The sequence below is a fragment of the Salvia splendens genome, chromosome 12 (assembly GCF_004379255.2).
Source record: "Salvia splendens isolate huo1 chromosome 12, SspV2, whole genome shotgun sequence".
NCBI lineage: Eukaryota > Viridiplantae > Streptophyta > Magnoliopsida > Lamiales > Lamiaceae > Salvia > Salvia splendens.
In genome coordinates, this window is record NC_056043.1 from 29,137,908 (window position 1) to 29,155,359 (window position 17,452).

A 17,452-nucleotide genomic window follows, 5' to 3' on the forward strand; every position below is an offset into this window, starting at 1 on the left:
TTTTTTAATAAAGTGGTTGTAAGATCTCCGTATTTGCGTCGAATTTTTAATTTCGTAAATTGTTTAAATCCGTAAATTGTTTAATTTGTGAATTTTTATTAATGTGGGAAGTCCGCCGGGATGTCCTTGGGATGTCCGCCACTGTGCAGTGGGATGTCCGTATGATGTGGCATCCGCAGTGGGGAGTTCGTATAACGCGGCAGGATATGTTTTTGGGATGTCGATGGCCTTATATAAGTATTTATTTACATATTCTATTTTTTCTCTTTTCCCATAAATACACGCTTCATTTCAAAATTTCATTTCACAGATCTTTTTTCTCTGTTCTCAAACAAACAACAAATCATTCAAATTTCAAGCCTTCAAGTTTTCAAGCTCGCATCGAATCATTGCACTACAAATTTACACGACCTTCAACAAATACGATTGAATTAAACTCACATTTCCGGAAAAATGGAGCTGCATTCAACTCCTCCGGTTCACGGTGGCGCTACCGAAATGCCGGAACCCGATGTCCATGTCGTTACCTCCACTGGTTTACTCATTTCCGCACACTCTAAATTTCTGGTACTCTCTCTCTGTGTCTCTCTCTCTGTGTCTCTCTCTCTCTCTCTCTCTCTCTCTCTCTCTCTCTCTCTAGCTAGACTCGTAAATCGTCAAAATTTGAAGAACTTTTTTATTTCACAATAGTTGATCTCCTAAATCGGGATGCATTTGGATTCTGGATAAAAGGATTGATAAAATATGCTAATAATTGGTAATTTATACGAAATTTTGCAGGCTGCTGCGTCGCCGGCGCTGGAGAGCATGGTTTATCGGCCGCAGAAGCGGCGGAGCTCCGAACGGAAAATTCCCATACTTGGCGTGCCAGACGACGCCGTTTCCGTGTTCATTCAGTTTCTTTATTCATACAGGTGAGTTTCGGTCATATGCAAAACGTGGCCAGTCATTATTTATTCATTTCTTAATTGAGATTCTTTTTTTTTCTTAATTGAGATTCTTTAATCTTAATTATTTATAGTTTTGACATATCTCTTGATTGAAATCCCAATAGACTTGGAACAACTTCAATAATATTACTACTAGTACTATAGTATACTTTTTAATTTTTACTCCTATTATTTACTGGCACTATTGGAGTTGACTTTGACTAATTAAGATAGAATTAATTTTCGTTCGATTACCTACATTGGTAGTTGATCATCAATCACATGCTCGTCTACTTTATCATACTAGTATTTTGATACAGACGCTTTAATTTTTTATTAGATTTGCTTTCTTAATAGTAGTATAAAAAATAATCAAGACGAACTGCATGAAATTTTAAAATCGAATCCAAAACTGAATTTCTTTGTTATTTTTGATTGTATGTTAATTAAAATAATTTATTCATTCTATTTTTCATAGGGGTATCATTTTTTTTAAAATAATGACAAATATGTTCCGGGTAGAAGTTAGTTAGGAAATTAAATTATTCAAGTGAAATAAACACTCACTGACACACGCACACATATTTATAATTTGAATTTGAATTTAATTTAGTTGTAAAATATGGCAAATTAATGGAAAAACGATAAGTATTGGTCAAATTTTGGTTAGTTGAAAAAGAGCATGCAGTGTGAATTTGTTCACAATATTTTACTGCAAAAATATTTGGTCGTCAATGTGTAATAGTATATTATTGATGCATTTCAACTAAACGACGCTGTTTTCTTTTTTGATAAACGACATCGTTTCACCCATCCATAATGACATCCACATAATTTATCGACCGCGATATCAGATACTAACATTTTTTGTGTGAACAGGTTCAAACTTCATATTTTTTGATAGAATTTTAAAGTTATGAGACCGGAATTTGATATAATTTCATGATTTGTACGGTTATTTTCTCTTAAAATTATTGATCCAAATTTAATTGTCCAAATTTCTAAGGACAAATGCCTCAGTTTGGGGATATTTATTTAGCCCCTAATTAGTAGTATTGCCTAATAACATAGGAAAAATCTGATCTCATGTAAACGAGGGACTTCAATTTTGATTTTCAGATGTGACGAAGAGCAGCTGAAGAAGTATGCAATTCATTTGCTAGCATTGTCACATGTATACTTGGTGCCACAGCTAAAGCAGAGGTGTACAAGGGCGTTGGCTGAGCATCTCACCATTGAGAATGTGGTGGATGTGCTTCAACTAGCAAGACTATGCGACGCCCCCGACCTTCACCTTAAGTGCATGAGCATGCTCTTCAAAAACTTCAATGCACTTCAGGAGACCGAAGGCTGGAAGTTCGTACAAAACCACGACCCCTTTCTCGAGCTCCAGATCTTGCAGTCCATCGATGAATCTGAGTCGGTACACACCCTACCCTATGAATACATCTCTTTATCAAAAACTGGTCTAAATATGTTTTTGTCTCATGGAATAGATGAAGAAGAGGACAAGGAGGCGAAGAAAGGAGCGGAGTTTGTATAAGGAGCTAAGTGAGGCTATGTCCTGCCTCGAACATATATGCTCCGAGGGGTGCACTGGTGTTGGCCCACGTGATATGGATAGGAGCAAAGTAAAGGGGCCTTGTAGCAAGTTCTCGACTTGCCACGGCCTCCAGCTTCTGATCAAGCACGTAATTGGTGGCTGCGAGAAAAGGGTTAACGGAGGGTGTTTGTGCTGTAAACGGATGTGGCAGCTCTTTAGGCTGCATTCCTCCATTTGTGACCATCATGATGAATGCAGAGTCCCTCTATGCAGGTAATATATACTTACTTATTACTTCCTTCACAATTTATTATCATTGAGATTTTTCTTTCATAAATAGTAGTAGTAGAAATTTATGTGTATATCTTGAAATATTGCTAGATCTATTATTTGGTACCAGAACCAGACATGGTCCCATATACTTGGCTGTTGCCATTTGCCCCTCGAAAACTTATGGTCATTACCTTTCTTCTCAATCACAAAAGCTATGATGAATAAAGACATAAATGTAGGGTTAATTGTCATATTTTGTCTCCTAAAGTGTGCCTTTCTTCCAAAGTAATGGCAGCGACGAGTCATTTTTTGATTCGTGATGGCTTAGCTCGATACTTTTATCCTTGACCAGCGACGTACCAACTAGGGCAGGACCTCTTACCCTAGGAAAGATGTTAGGGTCGCGCTAGGCCATCCTTTGGATGTTGATGCTCATTCGTGCTCGTTTCAAGACTTGACCAAAAATTAGGACCAGTTCTCTCACATCATACATAGAATGTGGAATGAACTTCATTTTTATGTTTGTCTTTGTTCTTGTTAAATATCGACTGTGCATAACACATGTTTTCACAGAAAGTTCAAGTCGAAGGAGGTGCGGAATGGGGGAGAAAGTGATGAGCTATGGAGATTGCTTGTGAGGAAGGTAGCATTGGCCAAAGCTATAATGAGGAAGCGAGAAGAGGAGCCAAGAGAAGTGAACTATCAAAAATTGAGAGGCTTAAAATCATGAAATCTACATTTAAAAAAATGGAACTCTTTATGTCTCTCAAGTTAATATATTTGATGCCCCGAAAAAGTTTAATGCAGTTCATTAATTCAAGAACATGACCCATATTCTATATACTATTAATTTACCAAAAAGCTACATTTTCTTTATCATCGTCGTCTGTCTTTTGAACAATCATATCTTCTTTCAAGTTTCAAACATCACATATCTAAATTTTGAGCATTCATTTAATTTCGGTGATAGGTGAACTTCAATTCACAATTAATTAGCCTATAAGCATTTAAAGACGGTTAGAAATAAGGATCCCAATGATTAAACGCCAGGAATAAACTTTTGCGTCATCAAGGACAAAGAAGAAAATGACAAACTCCACTCATAGTCTTTGATTATAGTATATTCTTGTTAAATATTGCAGGAATCTTAATTGGATACAAGTGGAAGTGGACATAATCATGGATCCAGTGTTTCACGAGTCTCAAAGTCCGATCTTGTAGATGTATAGTCGAAAGTCGAAACCCATATGATTATTAGAAAATTGTTACATATTTTGTTAAATACACCTGACGTGCGATAACAACAATTTAACGAGTAGTAGTACTTAGAGGAGTACTAAATGGTCATATTATGGCCAGCCATAAAAATAAAAAATTAATAACAGATAGTGTATTTAATGTCTTTTCACTGAAATCAATGCTTCTAAAAAGTATCAATTTTATTTGTACAATTGTACCCTTAGTTATGAAATATAAATATGAAAAGACTATAATTTATTCAATTGGATCATTCAATATTTATTAAGGTTACATGATAATTAATTTAATTCTTTCTTATATTTATAATACCAACGCATCGTGGTAATACTTTTATTTTTCATATTTACTTAAAATACTCTAAATGTTTGTATATTTAAAAATAAGTAAAATTGAGCTTTGATCAATATACTTATTTATATTAATAATCATGAGTTAATATTATAAACGACCACTAAACTACAGAGCATGTTACGTAATGGTGAGAGAATGATGTATATATAAATTGGAAAGTCAAAAAACATTCATTATCTTTTGAAATAGTGAGAAAATGGCTGTTACGTAAAAACATCTTAGCACTAACTATTACTATTAATTTATTGCATTAACTTTTATAATTATTTACGAAAATGTCATTGTGTGGCTGACCACATTATGGCTGCACCGCATTACCCTATTACTTATCCTATATTAGTGTTCGAGCTTATAATAACCATATTATTGTTTGAGTTCATATATCAATATGGCCATTTGATAATGTAAAGATGATATAGTTATTATGACTTCAAAAGAAGATAAATATACTGCCTTTTGTGAGCAAAATAATGTTCAATTTTGTTATTCAGAAATATCACGTATAAAGTTTTATTTTTATTTTTATTTTTCATTTTTAATAAGTGAATCTTATACTCCATTAAATAATTAATATTCTCAATTATAAAACTTCTATATATAAAAATTGGACATATGTCTCATTAATTTTATGAATTCAACACTAATTATACACGACCAGACTTAAATTCTGACTAAAAAAAATATGACTGTCACCATAAAAACAGAGTAGGATTTTTAATCAAACTTAATCATGGTTGTGGGCAGCTTACGATCAAACTTACTCTGTCCGTCCCATAAAAATAGACCATATTTCCTTTTTCGTCCGTACCATAGAAATGATCCATATCCATTTATAACAACTTTTTTCTCATTCTCTTTTACTTTATCTTTTATGGGTCCCACCATCCACTATACAATTTCAATTACTTTTTCTCCTTTTTTCTTAATTTACCAAATTACGCATTAAACTCGTGTCAACCTTAAATGACATATTTCTATGGGACGAAGAGAGTATATTAATAGTATAAAAAAATTGCTACTAAATCTAATTAATCGTAAATAAAGATTTAAAACATTTTATAAGTTTTATGTTAGTCCATAGTCACTAATTTCTATATTTACCATATCAAAATGAATATTTTATAAATCCACTCATCATTCTTTAGTTTCGATTAAAGGGTCCATAAATTTTTTCGAAATTATATTCTGTAACTAAAATATGATTAGTCAAGAGGGCATCTTTGTTGGAAGGAAGGCCGAAGGCAGTATGTGTATGTGGCAGGCGGGCGACAACATGAAGATGAAACACGACTAAGTCGGCTAGTTAAGTCAATTTCTTGAAAGTTTCTTGAGCGTTTAAGTTTCTTCGTCTACGCATAAATACAATTCTTTTCTTCTACATTCAGTCTCGGCTTTCCCATTTGCTTGCAATTACTAAACAATTGCCATGTTGAATTTGCTAAACAATCTTTTCTAGAAGGACATGGAGTATTTTATTTTTATTAGTCACCTTTCAAGATCACTGAGCTGAAAGTGCTAAAGTAAGGTTTTATCTTTCGTTGTTGTTTCCCTTCAATTTCCTTTGATGGACGTGGGAAAAAAGGCTGGTCTTTCTCTGCTTTTTCCTTGCATGTTTTATTCTAAGATTATATTTTGGAAAGTGGGATTGATTTAGCTACCTGACATATGTGTGTGAAATTAATTGTTGAATTCTTGCTCGCATCATTTTTCATGAACTGAAAAGTTACTTCATTTGTTGGCTCTTTGTTAGTACTTGTTTGTGTGAATTTTAATTGGTGGGGAAGGGTATTGTTTTGGAATTTGGATAGTATCCGACAAAGGTAATCTATGCTCCCCCCATCTCTTTCTCTCTCTTATGTTGCAATTTGTGGGTGGATTTTGTTTATTTAGCTTCTAATATATCTATGAAATTATGGGCCTCTGATTTTTGATTTTTTGAGAGGCTGGTTGTTGAATTCTTGGTCATAGGTTTTTTGATTAACTGAAAACTTATTGCATTTGTTGTTGTTGTTGTTTTACTGTTGTGTGTCAATTTTGGTTGGGAGGTCTATTTCTTTGAAAAGTCTCTAGGAAAGGTAATATATTCTCTTTCTGTCATGTTCAGGGACGGATCTAGCTTATTGATAGATGGGGCAAATGCCCATGCTCATATATAACTACATATATATAAATATAACTTGATATAGCATTTTTTGTATTAATCTTCTATTAATTGCCCCTTCTAGAATGTAAATTATTTTCATGTATGTTTTTGCCTCTCTTGCTAAAAATTTCTGGCTCCGTCCCTGGTCATGTTGCTATTTGTGGATGGAATTTGTAGATTTTGGGAAAGATTGATGGAGAATTAGAAAACAGAAAGGAAAGAATAAGAGTAATTTCTGGTTGCAGGTGTATTTGAAGCAATGGATGCTTCATCGAGAGATGAAGCACCTATGCTGCCAGCTTCACATTTACAGTCCGATAATGGCGTCTCCTCTGCAAGAACAGGGATTTCTGGTAGGACGAGGAGTGTGTCAATGTCTTTTGCTACGGAGTCTCCACATCCATCCGAATACCAGCAAAATCTAGTTGGTTTAACTGGCCCTTTGAGGGCTGTGAAGCGAAATCCTCAAGTACAGATGAGTGGTCCATTACATCCTAACCGGAACAACGAGGTCGTCTTTAGGCCTCCTCAGACAGCTGCTGAGCCTGAGAATCGGGCCAGGAATGGTGATGGGGACTACGTGGGGAAGAATGAGCACCTCTGGAGGTCTGGGCAGCTCGGGAAATGCAGTGATCCCTACTGCACAGCTTGTCCCATGTTCTATGATGCTAAGGGGCAGCAGAAGCCGTCAAGGACAACAGCGATGATTGATGCTAAGGTATTACTGTTTACTGCATTCATGGCCTTTTTGTACTTATCAGTTTGTGGAGAGTATATGTGAATGCTTGGTTTATGAAGGTGTTAGTAATGATTGAGTGGTGAGTGATGAATTCACAGAGGTCTGCATCAGAAATCTTTTAATATGGTGTCATTTTTTGTATCCTGGCCTTGTGCAATTTTAGCTTTTAACTATTCTTTTATTGAATTGTGTTATTAAGGTCAATGATTTCCTTGCTTACATGATATCAATTTTAGCTTCGAAATGACTAAAACAAAGAGATATGTCTTGTGCTGCTGTGTTTGCTCACATTCCCTTCAGTTATGGTGCTTCAATGCAATTTCAGACACATGATTGGTACTGAGATTGTTCCAGTCATTATTTTTGTTTTGAGTAGGTTTATCTCCGTAAAATGGTTTTCATGGCATTTCTTTCGGTAGCGAACTGCTAAGTCTTATAAATTTTGCGTTCTCCATAATGGTCAAAAAGTCTCATTTACAAGTTTTTGGTGTTTTCGTGGCAAATTTGTTGATATTTTCTATGTGCTTTATCTATTTCTGCTAACAAGTTCAGGCATTGCCCTCATAGTGTGTGGCCCTCTTTTGCAGTATCACAACATGCTCTATGGCGATGCACAAAGTTGGGCAAAGAGAATGAGTTCGCGTTTTCTTTCTTATATTCCCGGGGTTATTAATCCTCATGCAAAACTCGTTCAGTGGTGGAACAAGTTCTTCGTTATCTTTTGCATTGTCGCGTCATTTCTCGATCCATTTTTCTTTTTCCTATTGTTTGTGCGCAAGGTATGCTTCTAAGTTTGTTGTTCATGTTTCCATTTTTTTGTGGTTGTGATCTCCTTGTAAATACTATCACCCCTATATGTTTTACATAATACAATTCTTATTGATTGTTTTATGTATCAATAAAGAATGTAACAAACTCAGTTACAATTGACTTAATTTGACCATCATCCTGCAGGATTACAAATGCGTCGAATTAATTATGCCTAAGACTCGAGAATTTCTCATCTTAAGGACCATTACCGACTGCGTTTATTTCATGCATATCCTCCTTCAGGTATAAGGCTCAATGTCACCCTGCGTTGAAGCATTTCTTCTTGCCTTTTCAAATGTATACCAATTATTTTTTTTATAAAAAATGCAGAAAAAGGTGTCTTTCATTTTGAGTGGTACTTATATAATGCATGTGATGATTTTTATCTTTCCCTCATTTTAGAATAAGCCAGTTGTCCATCTAAATGCTGACTAGCTGAAGTAGGGTTGGTATTCGAACAATCACATCGACTGTTAGGGCACTTGCTTCTACCTTTAGTATGATCCATGCACACATATTATCGAAATCGCACTTCAATGTGATTTCTGGTGCTTTTTTCTGAACATGTTTTACAAGTGAAGGTGCGTTGTCATTTTGCAGTTCAGGCTAGCTTATGTTGCTCCTGAAACAAGAGTTGCAGGGTCAGGCGATTTAGTTGATGATCCTAAGAAAATTGCTTGGAATTATTTCACGACATACTTTCCTGTTGATCTACTTGTTGTACTTCCCATGCCACAGGTGTGTCTTTGCCATCTGTGTTGGATTTTTACCTTTTCTTCCATCATTTTACTTTCAACCAGCTCTACTATGGAGTGCCATTATGGAACAGAGAGTCTCTTCTATTGTTCTCGTATTCCATGAATTACATGTACTACTTTGCAAGCACCTCTCAAGCTTGATGTCTACTAAAACGACTCATCTGCATTCCTGTAGATTATATTAATATTTGTCTTACCACACTCTGCCTCGTCACCTGGAAACGAAATTATAAAATTTGTCCTTCCATCGGCAATTCTCGTTCAGTATATACCAAGGCTGAGCAGATTCTTACCTTTGGTTGCTGGTTTTTCCCCAACTGGCTTCATTTTTGAGTCAGCCTGGGCGAATTTCCTCATGAATCTTCTCACGTACATTTTGGCGAGCCATGTGGTTGGCTCATGCTGGTATCTTCTTAGCATACAGGTTCGTTCTTTCATTTCAGAGCGCTATCCCTCATTTTGAAAACATTTCTCACCCGATTTCTGTCGATTTACTCATGCAGAGAGTCAATAAATGCCTTGAAAATGCATGTGACGGGAACAAAACCAGTAACTGTACGACACTCATCAGCTGTAGTCATAATTATGAACAGAGGTTTGCAGACATTCCGGACTGGATAGACTGGAAAAATAATGAAAATGCAAGTGCTTGTTTTACGAAAGACGGTTTTGACTTCGGTATATGTGAAGCTGCTGTCAATCTGACCACCCACAAGGAAATTTTTGATAGATACTTGTATTCACTCTTTTGGGGGTTCCAGGTAACTTAGTTCTACACATTTTTTTGTTTATGCTGTTTCTTTAATAATCTGACTTCACTGCCAATAAAAAATCCGTGTTGTGATTGTTTATGAAGCAAATTAGTACGCTAGCTGGGAATCAGGAGCCGAGCTACATGCCTCTCGAAGTTATTTTCACCATGTTCATAATAGGGATAGGTCTGCTGCTTTTCGCTCTTCTGATTGGGAATATGCAGAACTTTCTGCAGGCACTTGGACGCAGGTGCACACTCGCTGAAAGGACATGATAATTGTATAATATACGGATTTCGTATCTCTATTCTCTTGTTTCCCAGTCACTTTGTGCTTAAGTGGAGTTAATCATTCAAGTGCTCGTAGAAGAAAAATCTATGGGACTAAGTAATGACATTATTTTTTTTTTCCTTCAGGAGGTTAGAAAAGTCTTTAAGAGGCCGCGATGTTGAACAATGGATGAGCCATCGTCGCTTACCTAAAAATCTTCGAAGGTTCCATATTCTTTCTCTCTCTTATGATCATTGCTGATTGTTTCATTTTTTTTTTGGTTTTTTACCCTTCGTTATTTACCTTTTAACCTCATATTTATTGCAACTAGTGACCGTCGTATTTTCCGAGTTGCATTAGCAATAGGTTACATCTGGGTTCTTAAGTGTATCTTGAACAACTTGACAACAAACTGCAGTAGTTTATTGTAAAGCTTCTAATTATTCCAATTATGAAATCACAATAGGAGCTTGAAACTAAATGCATGACCAGATGTGTATGTGTTTGTTCCCTTGCAGGCAAGTCCGAGCTGCAGAACGCTTCAACTGGTCAGCAACTAGGGGTGTAAACGAAGACACGCTGATAGAGAACTTGCCAGAGGACCTTCAACGAGAAATTAGGCGCCATCTCTTTAAGTTCGTCAAGAAAGTAAATTCTCAACACCTAAACTACATATTTATCAGAGATTTCTTAGTTATCAGTAATATCAAACGCCATTAATAGGTACGGATTTTTCAACTTCTCGATGAACCTGTCATTGATGCTATACAAGAGAAGCTGAAGACAAGATCCTACATCAGAAACACTAAGATCCTATATCCGGGTGGTCTAGTTGATAAAATAGTATTTATAATTCGTGGAGAGATGAAGAGCACGGGAGAAGATGGCAACGATTCTATCCTGTCTGAAGGCGATGTTTGCGGAGAAGAACTACTTACCTGGTGCCTCGAACATTCTTCCGTCAGTCAAGGTAAAATCTCAAGCCACCCACTTTTTTGTGGCACCCATTTTCCACTTCTTTTTAGTTAGCTAGCTTTATCTCTCGTATTTTCACTTCACATCTTATATTTCACTCATCATACGTCGTTTTTGTTTATTCATAATCTTCAGATGGAAAGAGTATTAGACTTCCACGACATGGGCTGTTGAGCGACAGGCATGTAACTTGCTTAACAAACGTCGAAGCCTTTGTATTACGAGCTGCTGATTTTGAAGAAGTGGCGGGTCTCTTCACAAGGTTCTTGAAGAATCCACTCGTTCAGGGCGCCATAAGGTAACTTTTTATTTGTAGTCATATTGTTGCCTCCTTCGACATCTCCCATAAATTCAACCGTTGATTCTCTTGTTGCAGGTATGACTCACCTCATTGGCGTGGAATTGCAGCTAGACGAATCCAACTAGCGTGGAGACACAGAAGGAAGCAAACAAATCGAGTTGATTCAAGTCAAGTAGGTTCCTCAAGGTCACCGCACAACTTGTCATATCGGACTAGAAGCAGGCGTAAATAGACTTACTCTAGGTTCTACAAGATACATTCATGTTCTTCTAACGGATTCTAGCCAATTGAAAGGAGCTTCTGTTCGACCCAGAGTTGCACGAACTGCTTGGCTCGTGGGTTTCTTATCTTCTCGGCCCTGTTTGATAGCACGTTTGAGTATACTTTGCTCGAATAGGAGCCATTTTGTGTAGGACAGTTTTCTATGTTAAGATGTTGCTAAGTTTTTTTCTGTATAAAGTGTATATGGATATTGAAGGGTTACAGAAACAAATTTGATGTTGATTATTTTTTATATAAATATTTTTTTTAACTACTGGCAATCTAGTTTCAAGCCACTGGCTGTTGCCTCAAAGTTGAGATTGAAATTATACATCTTTTTGTAATAGTTGTATATACACACTTGCTGTTGCACTCATTGTAAAATGGATCAAAATTTAGATTAAATTGCATATATTCCCTCTATCCTATAAAAATAAAAAATATAAAATATAAATACTTCTTTATATATGAGTTTTAACAAATCTAGAATTGTCTGTATAGTGATTATAAAGAGGGTCCTATTTTAGAATTGTTTATAATATAAGCAAGAATTAAAATCATCGATCAATCCAAATCAAACATAAAGAATATTAGTAATACCACATAAAGAATAAACCAAAGACCAAAAAGTTTATTTCGTTGCGCAGCTTATAATATGTAAATACTACTCTACTATCACTGGAACACCACTAGAAAAATTGATCAACATAAAAAAAAACTATACATACATACTATAACACCGGCTAAATTAGAGCACATGTAGCCAGGTTGATGATCAATGTGATGCTAACTCAAAAAATCCCTGCATCTGCAAATATCAGAAATTCATAAGTGGAGATCAAAGGAAACATTAGCTGAAAAGCAAAAGCCATGAGCAAGATCAAGTATACCATCCTCGTTCGCCTCGTCATCCATGTTAAAGTCATCTTCATCGTCATCAACGTATTCACCCTGTAAATTGCAGATGTATTAGCTACAGTTCGTATAATTCTCATCCAGGGGAATATATCTCAAACAAATCAACAGAAACTTAAATGAGTGAATAATTTGAAAAACAAGCATTCACAAGATTGTCAGATGTTGAATATAGCAGAAAAATAAGGTTTACGGTGAAAATTATGTAAGTTGAGTGAGATGCACGAGGTCAGCAATATACCTTCGTATAATCATTGTCATCACTATATTCTTCATTTTCTTCATTTTCTTCATTTTCCTCCTCTTCTACTTCCTCTTCTTGGTTTTCTTCTTCAGTTCCCTAAAAGCACATTTTCCATAGACAAAAAAAAAGACGGAAATAATGATCAAAATGACATAGTAAAAGCACAAAAAGTAAGACATTGCTGTGAGTAACTCAGATGAAGTAAACGCTAAAAAGAATTTCAGTTGAGATATGGAAAATTTACCTTATGCTTCTCCTCAAGCTTCTCAAACTGATCAAGTTTGTTCAAGTCTGTTATAATCCATTCAATTTTCATTCAATAGCAGCACATTTTGAAAAGAAAATTCAAATAAAGTGCTCACAAATAGGGCATATTTAAATGACATCCATGATTATGATGATCACCAACAAATAAGAATATTAATTCGTACAAACTTATTACCTATTTCATTGCCCCACTTGATTCTCTTGACAGTCGGCCGTCCACCTGTTACGTGAAAGAATATATGAGATACATGAGACCAAGAAAATTCATGGGGCAATCTGAAAATTGATGCTACAAACTAAGACAGCTGTTTAATATACAAACAGAACATCGACCTCTGACTAGTTCTGCAGGCATATGATCTTTGTCCATCATTATTAAGTGATGGAGTGGTTGCTTAACAGTTGTTGCCTGCAATTTCTTATCCGAGTACCTCTCTATGTCTAGTTTTTGCATTTCTGCAATAATTCATAGACATATCAGACCAACTGAACGCAAGCAACTGCATGAAATAAAAACTCAAAAGACACAATTATTAGTAGCAATTCGACTGCATTGCAAGTTCATTAATAACAAGGCAGGACGGCATATTCAGATGAGGTATAGCTTTGCCATTCATCATTTCAATTTTTATAGCAAGCTTTTCTCCATAAAGCCTAAAGCATCATACACAATATCTGCCACAGCATATCCAAACAGTAGGATACTCAGTCAAAACAGATGAAATTTTGTGTCTTACTTTTGCCTGTAATTTCTAAGCACGTGGTTACACTAAACAATAAGTCTGCATTGAATTGATTATATCTTTTGCTAAAGTTTAAATAAATAGAAACTCAAATCAGGTCTCATAATACATGATTAATAAGCATTAGTCATGTAAATCAGATTAGAAACAATGGGATGAACACAAATTCTCATTCCAGCTATACCTGCCTTTCAAAGTATCATACAAACTCCCCTAATTTGAAATCGGATCATGGCAGAACTGTCCATCAGCAGAGAGCAAAGTGGCAAAATTGATCGGAAATTAAAAAGGGGGAAACGTACTCTGTAGGGTTAGCCTTCTATCTTGGTAATGGTAAGGAGATGTCTCGAAAAAGGTCTGCAGATTCTGTGACCAGGACACAAACGGAGAATACTTCTTTACTTCTTCCACAGAATACTTCACTACACCTATCGCAACTTCCTATTAATTAATCAATCAATCAATCAAATTCTCCTCCAGATCAAAACTACGCCAGATAACTAAACTGCATTTATAAACAGCAAAGTAGGATCCGTGGCGTTACCGGAAAGAGATCGAAGGGCATTTGCTTGGCTCTAGGTGGCCCTCCACGGCCACGGCCGCCCCCTCTTCCTCTGAATGACATGTATTTTCTGGTCACCGCAGTGTTTTGAAGAATGAGTGTGGTTATTGTAAAAGTGGGTGTCCATTATCATATCATTATTGAAGTATGATTCTGGTTTTCTACATTAACTATGCAAATCAAGTTTTCTTGGGAAAAATCACATCAAATACTTTTAGGCAAATTTGTTCCGAAGCAAATGATCTATGCAGCTTCTGTACAGATTCAGTTTTCCATACATTTATACAGATTCCATTACCTAACGGAATATCTGTTCAATTTAACAAAGCACGTAGTGAAGAGCATACCTGCCAAATAATTTATTGGTTAAATTAGGGTAATATAGGAAAGTAGTAGATTTTTGTAGTTCTAAAAAATTAGGAAGTGGAAGTGAAAAGGTTCTGAAAGCCAAATTAAGTATTCATCTTTATAATGGAGCTGAAATGAATCAAAAAAATCTGTATAAATAGCCCCCCACCCAAACTAGAAACAGAAATGGCTGAAGAAAATATTCAAGAACCATAAGACGAATTACACAACAATGATTATAACCATGTAACAACTCCACTTACAGATAAAGTAAACCCCACCTCGAAAGCTGCAATCCAAAATAACCTCTTCACGCTTGGTTTGGTTGTCTGTCGTTGAACCTTGGATGTGCCACTCCTAGCACTTAAGCAATTTATCTTAGTTTTTAAACTTGAAAATTTGAACTAATTATAACTTTAGAAACTTAAAGCTTTCATTTTAACATAAACTAACAAAAAACATAACAATGAACCCAAACAAACTAGAAACCATAATCTTCTTTAATCATTACTTACAACCATAATCTCTATCATCTATAGAGTCTATCCAATTCCATTAACTTACAACCCACAAGTCAAATTAACAAGCAAATCAAACAAAGCATATACCAACATAAATAAATAAAAAAATAACACATTGTATGATACTCATTTCATGATGTAGAAAAAAGAAAAGAGATAAATCCTCCCTTTAGCTTAAAACCTCTATTCTCAACCTTTTAAGCTTAAAAAAAATCGATTGCAATACATCATCTTCACGTAATAAACTGATTTAGCTCGGAGATAACTAGGGGTCGGGCCTTACCCCAAATGAAACCTCTAGGTATCTAGCTTATTTATAAAAAGGGTGATCCTCAAAATTCCAAGGGATTAGGGAGTTATGACTGTTTCAAAACAGGCTGCCAGTTCATTACAGTTTCTGGCGAGTGTTTTCTAAGACCTTTTTAAAATAGCAAATGTTAATGTAATGGCTTAAAATTTTGAAGAGATCTTCCCAAGACCTGATAGTATGCATAAAATTTTTAGAACATATATTCCTGATGTTAAGGTGGCCGAAACAGATCAGTACAGTAGCAACTCATTTCAGATATTCATGTTTGCAATTAGTTTCATAGCTACAACCACTTATACAAATTCACTCCCAACAACTAATTAATAGCCACAAAAAGCATAATAATATGACATCCCCAATTTTAGATTGAGTGCTAAAAATTCTCACTTTCACACACAACCAAAAGCACAAATATAACTTAGGAAGTGAGATAATTAAAGAGGAGTTCAATTTTTATCTTAAATTGCAAGAAATAAGTTTGGGTAAACAAAGCTTTAACCTTGTAATCTGTCAATGGAGGTCGGAGAAGATGGAGAGGAATAAGCTTAGAGCAAAGAGGGGAAGATGAGAAACTTACAGCTTAACTCGCCGCCGGAGAGTGGTTGCTGGAGAGCGCTGAGAGGGATAACCGGAGAGGGTTTAGGGTTTTTAAAGAGAACAAAGTAATACTATTACCTTTATTATCAATTTTTATTATTGTTACTCCTTTTCTTTTCATTACTTATTATCCAAATAAAAAAAATTAAAACAATATATTCAAACATGTAGTTATTTTCTAATCTTAGCCAATCTATTAAATGTAAAACTAACACACAAAAGAGCACAAAAAGAATTAGTACTATAAAAGACATTAATCAAATTCTCTATTTTCTAATTTCCCTTCAAATTTATTATGATTACTAGTTTCATCAATAAACTAAATATGATGAAAAGAGTGAAGGAAGCGGTACACTCTAAATTCAATAACTTGCCAACTTTGGGTAGATGTATATAATTATATCAGATCAATACTTGTATGATGAATCACAAAGAATGATTATATTAAAAGATGATATAGATTGAAATAGACCTACTACATATATCAATAGATTAGGTGATAGTACTAGAAATTTAACTTGGCTTGCAAATAAACGATGTTATTTTATCAGCTGTATTATTTTTACCCAAAATATTTTAAATAGTTATTGATAAAAGTCATGCAGCGGAGTAGTTAAGAAGGAAGAAATGGAATTATTCAAAACAATATATGTATGTTAACAACTGAAAGATACACACTTTATTAATCTTTTATTCAAACAAGGGGAAATGGATTTATTCAAAATTAACAAATACTAAAAGATACTCACCTTAATAATCTATAATTCAAACATCAACACCGAATCAGCTATGAGAATTTCTTTTTTTATTTATTCTTCTCAATTACTCTGTTTGTTTATATTTGTTTAATATATTTCTATGATTGTGCAAACACATAATACATTAAAAAGAGACCACGTCATCTAGAACTAATTAGCAATTAAATTTTAATTGATGTCAAGGACACATCGTCACATAAATCGAATATCAACATAATCATATGTTTAGATAATAAAGCCATCAATTAACATTCTGTTTCCATATTCTTTAATAATTACTGTACACTAAAAAAAAGTCAAATAGCAAGCATCAAAGTTACGATAATAATAAATTTACCTTTAAGCTTGGGTAGTCCATTTGTCACTAAAATTGACGAGAAAAACAAGTACTCGACAACTAAACGATCATAAGTAAATAGGTGTGGAAATATGGATGTCGGGTATTGGGTTTACCCGTACCCAACCCGATATCCACCGGGTATTGGATACTCAATATCCAATTTTATGGATTGGGTATGAGATTGAATATTGAAATTTAAGATAAATTGGGTATTGGGTAACCCGAATGGATATTGGGTATTACCCGAATATCCAATTTATTATTTAAAGCATTTTTTAAAATTAAGTTTAGCCATTTGGGCTTCAAGAGCTGAGCTAATTTATTTACTAATTACAACTTACTACGTTACCTTTCTGTAAACTTATATAAATAAGTCAATCTCTCTTACTCTAGGTCACGGCTTCTCCAAACTCTCACCTCGCATTCATCATTTGGAATAATTATTTTGACTTTTGAATCATATAATTGGTTGTTTCTACACT

At 34.9% G+C, this 17,452-nt stretch overlaps 3 protein-coding genes across 12 annotated transcripts; 2 read left to right on the top strand and 1 right to left on the bottom strand.

Moving 5' to 3' along the window:
• The first annotated feature begins 288 nt into the window (after window positions 1–288).
• Window positions 289–3,624, top strand: LOC121759314 (BTB/POZ and TAZ domain-containing protein 1-like). Its single transcript, XM_042154853.1, has 5 exons — window positions 289–567; window positions 781–914; window positions 2,049–2,352; window positions 2,426–2,745; window positions 3,319–3,624. The coding sequence occupies exons 1-5, from the start codon at window positions 454–456 to the stop codon at window positions 3,473–3,475; spliced, it is 1,029 nt and encodes a 342-aa protein (XP_042010787.1). The 5' UTR covers window positions 289–453; the 3' UTR covers window positions 3,476–3,624.
• A 2,080-nt stretch (window positions 3,625–5,704) lies between these two features.
• On the top strand, window positions 5,705–11,636 carry LOC121759312 (probable cyclic nucleotide-gated ion channel 20, chloroplastic). Of its 3 annotated transcripts, none has more exons than XM_042154848.1 (13): window positions 5,705–5,876; window positions 6,745–7,217; window positions 7,826–8,017; window positions 8,193–8,291; window positions 8,649–8,786; window positions 8,982–9,230; window positions 9,310–9,567; window positions 9,663–9,808; window positions 9,975–10,052; window positions 10,347–10,476; window positions 10,552–10,798; window positions 10,939–11,101; window positions 11,180–11,636. In XM_042154848.1, the coding sequence occupies exons 2-13, from the start codon at window positions 6,759–6,761 to the stop codon at window positions 11,334–11,336; spliced, it is 2,316 nt and encodes a 771-aa protein (XP_042010782.1). In that variant the 5' UTR covers window positions 5,705–5,876; window positions 6,745–6,758; the 3' UTR covers window positions 11,337–11,636. The 3 variants fall into 3 exon arrangements, with proteins under 3 accessions (XP_042010782.1, XP_042010783.1, XP_042010784.1); XM_042154849.1 differs by lacking the exon at window positions 5,705–5,876 and adding an exon at window positions 5,901–6,176; XM_042154850.1 differs by lacking the exon at window positions 5,705–5,876 and adding an exon at window positions 6,239–6,431.
• Window positions 11,637–11,897: 261 nt separating this feature from the next.
• Window positions 11,898–16,001, bottom strand: LOC121759698 (glutamic acid-rich protein-like). Of its 8 annotated transcripts, none has more exons than XM_042155373.1 (11): window positions 15,853–16,001; window positions 14,726–14,807; window positions 14,395–14,443; window positions 14,079–14,148; window positions 13,837–13,975; window positions 13,125–13,247; window positions 12,967–13,011; window positions 12,769–12,815; window positions 12,522–12,620; window positions 12,256–12,316; window positions 11,898–12,173 (listed from the first exon to the last, which is right to left on the bottom strand). In XM_042155373.1, the coding sequence occupies exons 3-11, from the start codon at window positions 14,439–14,441 to the stop codon at window positions 12,157–12,159; spliced, it is 648 nt and encodes a 215-aa protein (XP_042011307.1). In that variant the 5' UTR covers window positions 14,442–14,443; window positions 14,726–14,807; window positions 15,853–16,001; the 3' UTR covers window positions 11,898–12,156. The 8 variants fall into 8 exon arrangements, with proteins under 8 accessions (XP_042011307.1, XP_042011304.1, XP_042011308.1 ...); XM_042155370.1 differs by having other exon boundaries at window positions 14,079–14,166; XM_042155374.1 differs by having other exon boundaries at window positions 14,708–14,807.
• Between the last annotated feature and the right edge of the window lie 1,451 nt (window positions 16,002–17,452).

Coding starts and splice junctions, on each gene's coding strand:
- LOC121759314 (XM_042154853.1), top strand. CDS start 454: ATGGAGCTGCATTCAACTCCTCCGGTTCACGGTGGCGCTACCGAAATG. Junction 568..780: donor CCGCACACTCTAAATTTCTG/GTACTCTCTCTC, acceptor GAAATTTTGCAG/GCTGCTGCGTCGCCGGCGCT. Junction 2,353..2,425: donor CCATCGATGAATCTGAGTCG/GTACACACCCTA, acceptor CTCATGGAATAG/ATGAAGAAGAGGACAAGGAG.
- LOC121759312 (XM_042154848.1), top strand. CDS start 6,759: ATGGATGCTTCATCGAGAGATGAAGCACCTATGCTGCCAGCTTCACAT. Junction 8,018..8,192: donor TCCTATTGTTTGTGCGCAAG/GTATGCTTCTAA, acceptor ATCATCCTGCAG/GATTACAAATGCGTCGAATT. Junction 10,053..10,346: donor TTACCTAAAAATCTTCGAAG/GTTCCATATTCT, acceptor GTTCCCTTGCAG/GCAAGTCCGAGCTGCAGAAC.
- LOC121759698 (XM_042155370.1), bottom strand. CDS start 14,441: ATGCTCTTCACTACGTGCTTTGTTAAATTGAACAGATATTCCGTTAG. Junction 12,816..12,966: donor CAAGTGGGGCAATGAAATAG/GTAATAAGTTTG, acceptor GGATTATAACAG/ACTTGAACAAACTTGATCAG. Junction 12,317..12,521: donor ATGACAATGATTATACGAAG/GTATATTGCTGA, acceptor TGCAATTTACAG/GGTGAATACGTTGATGACGA.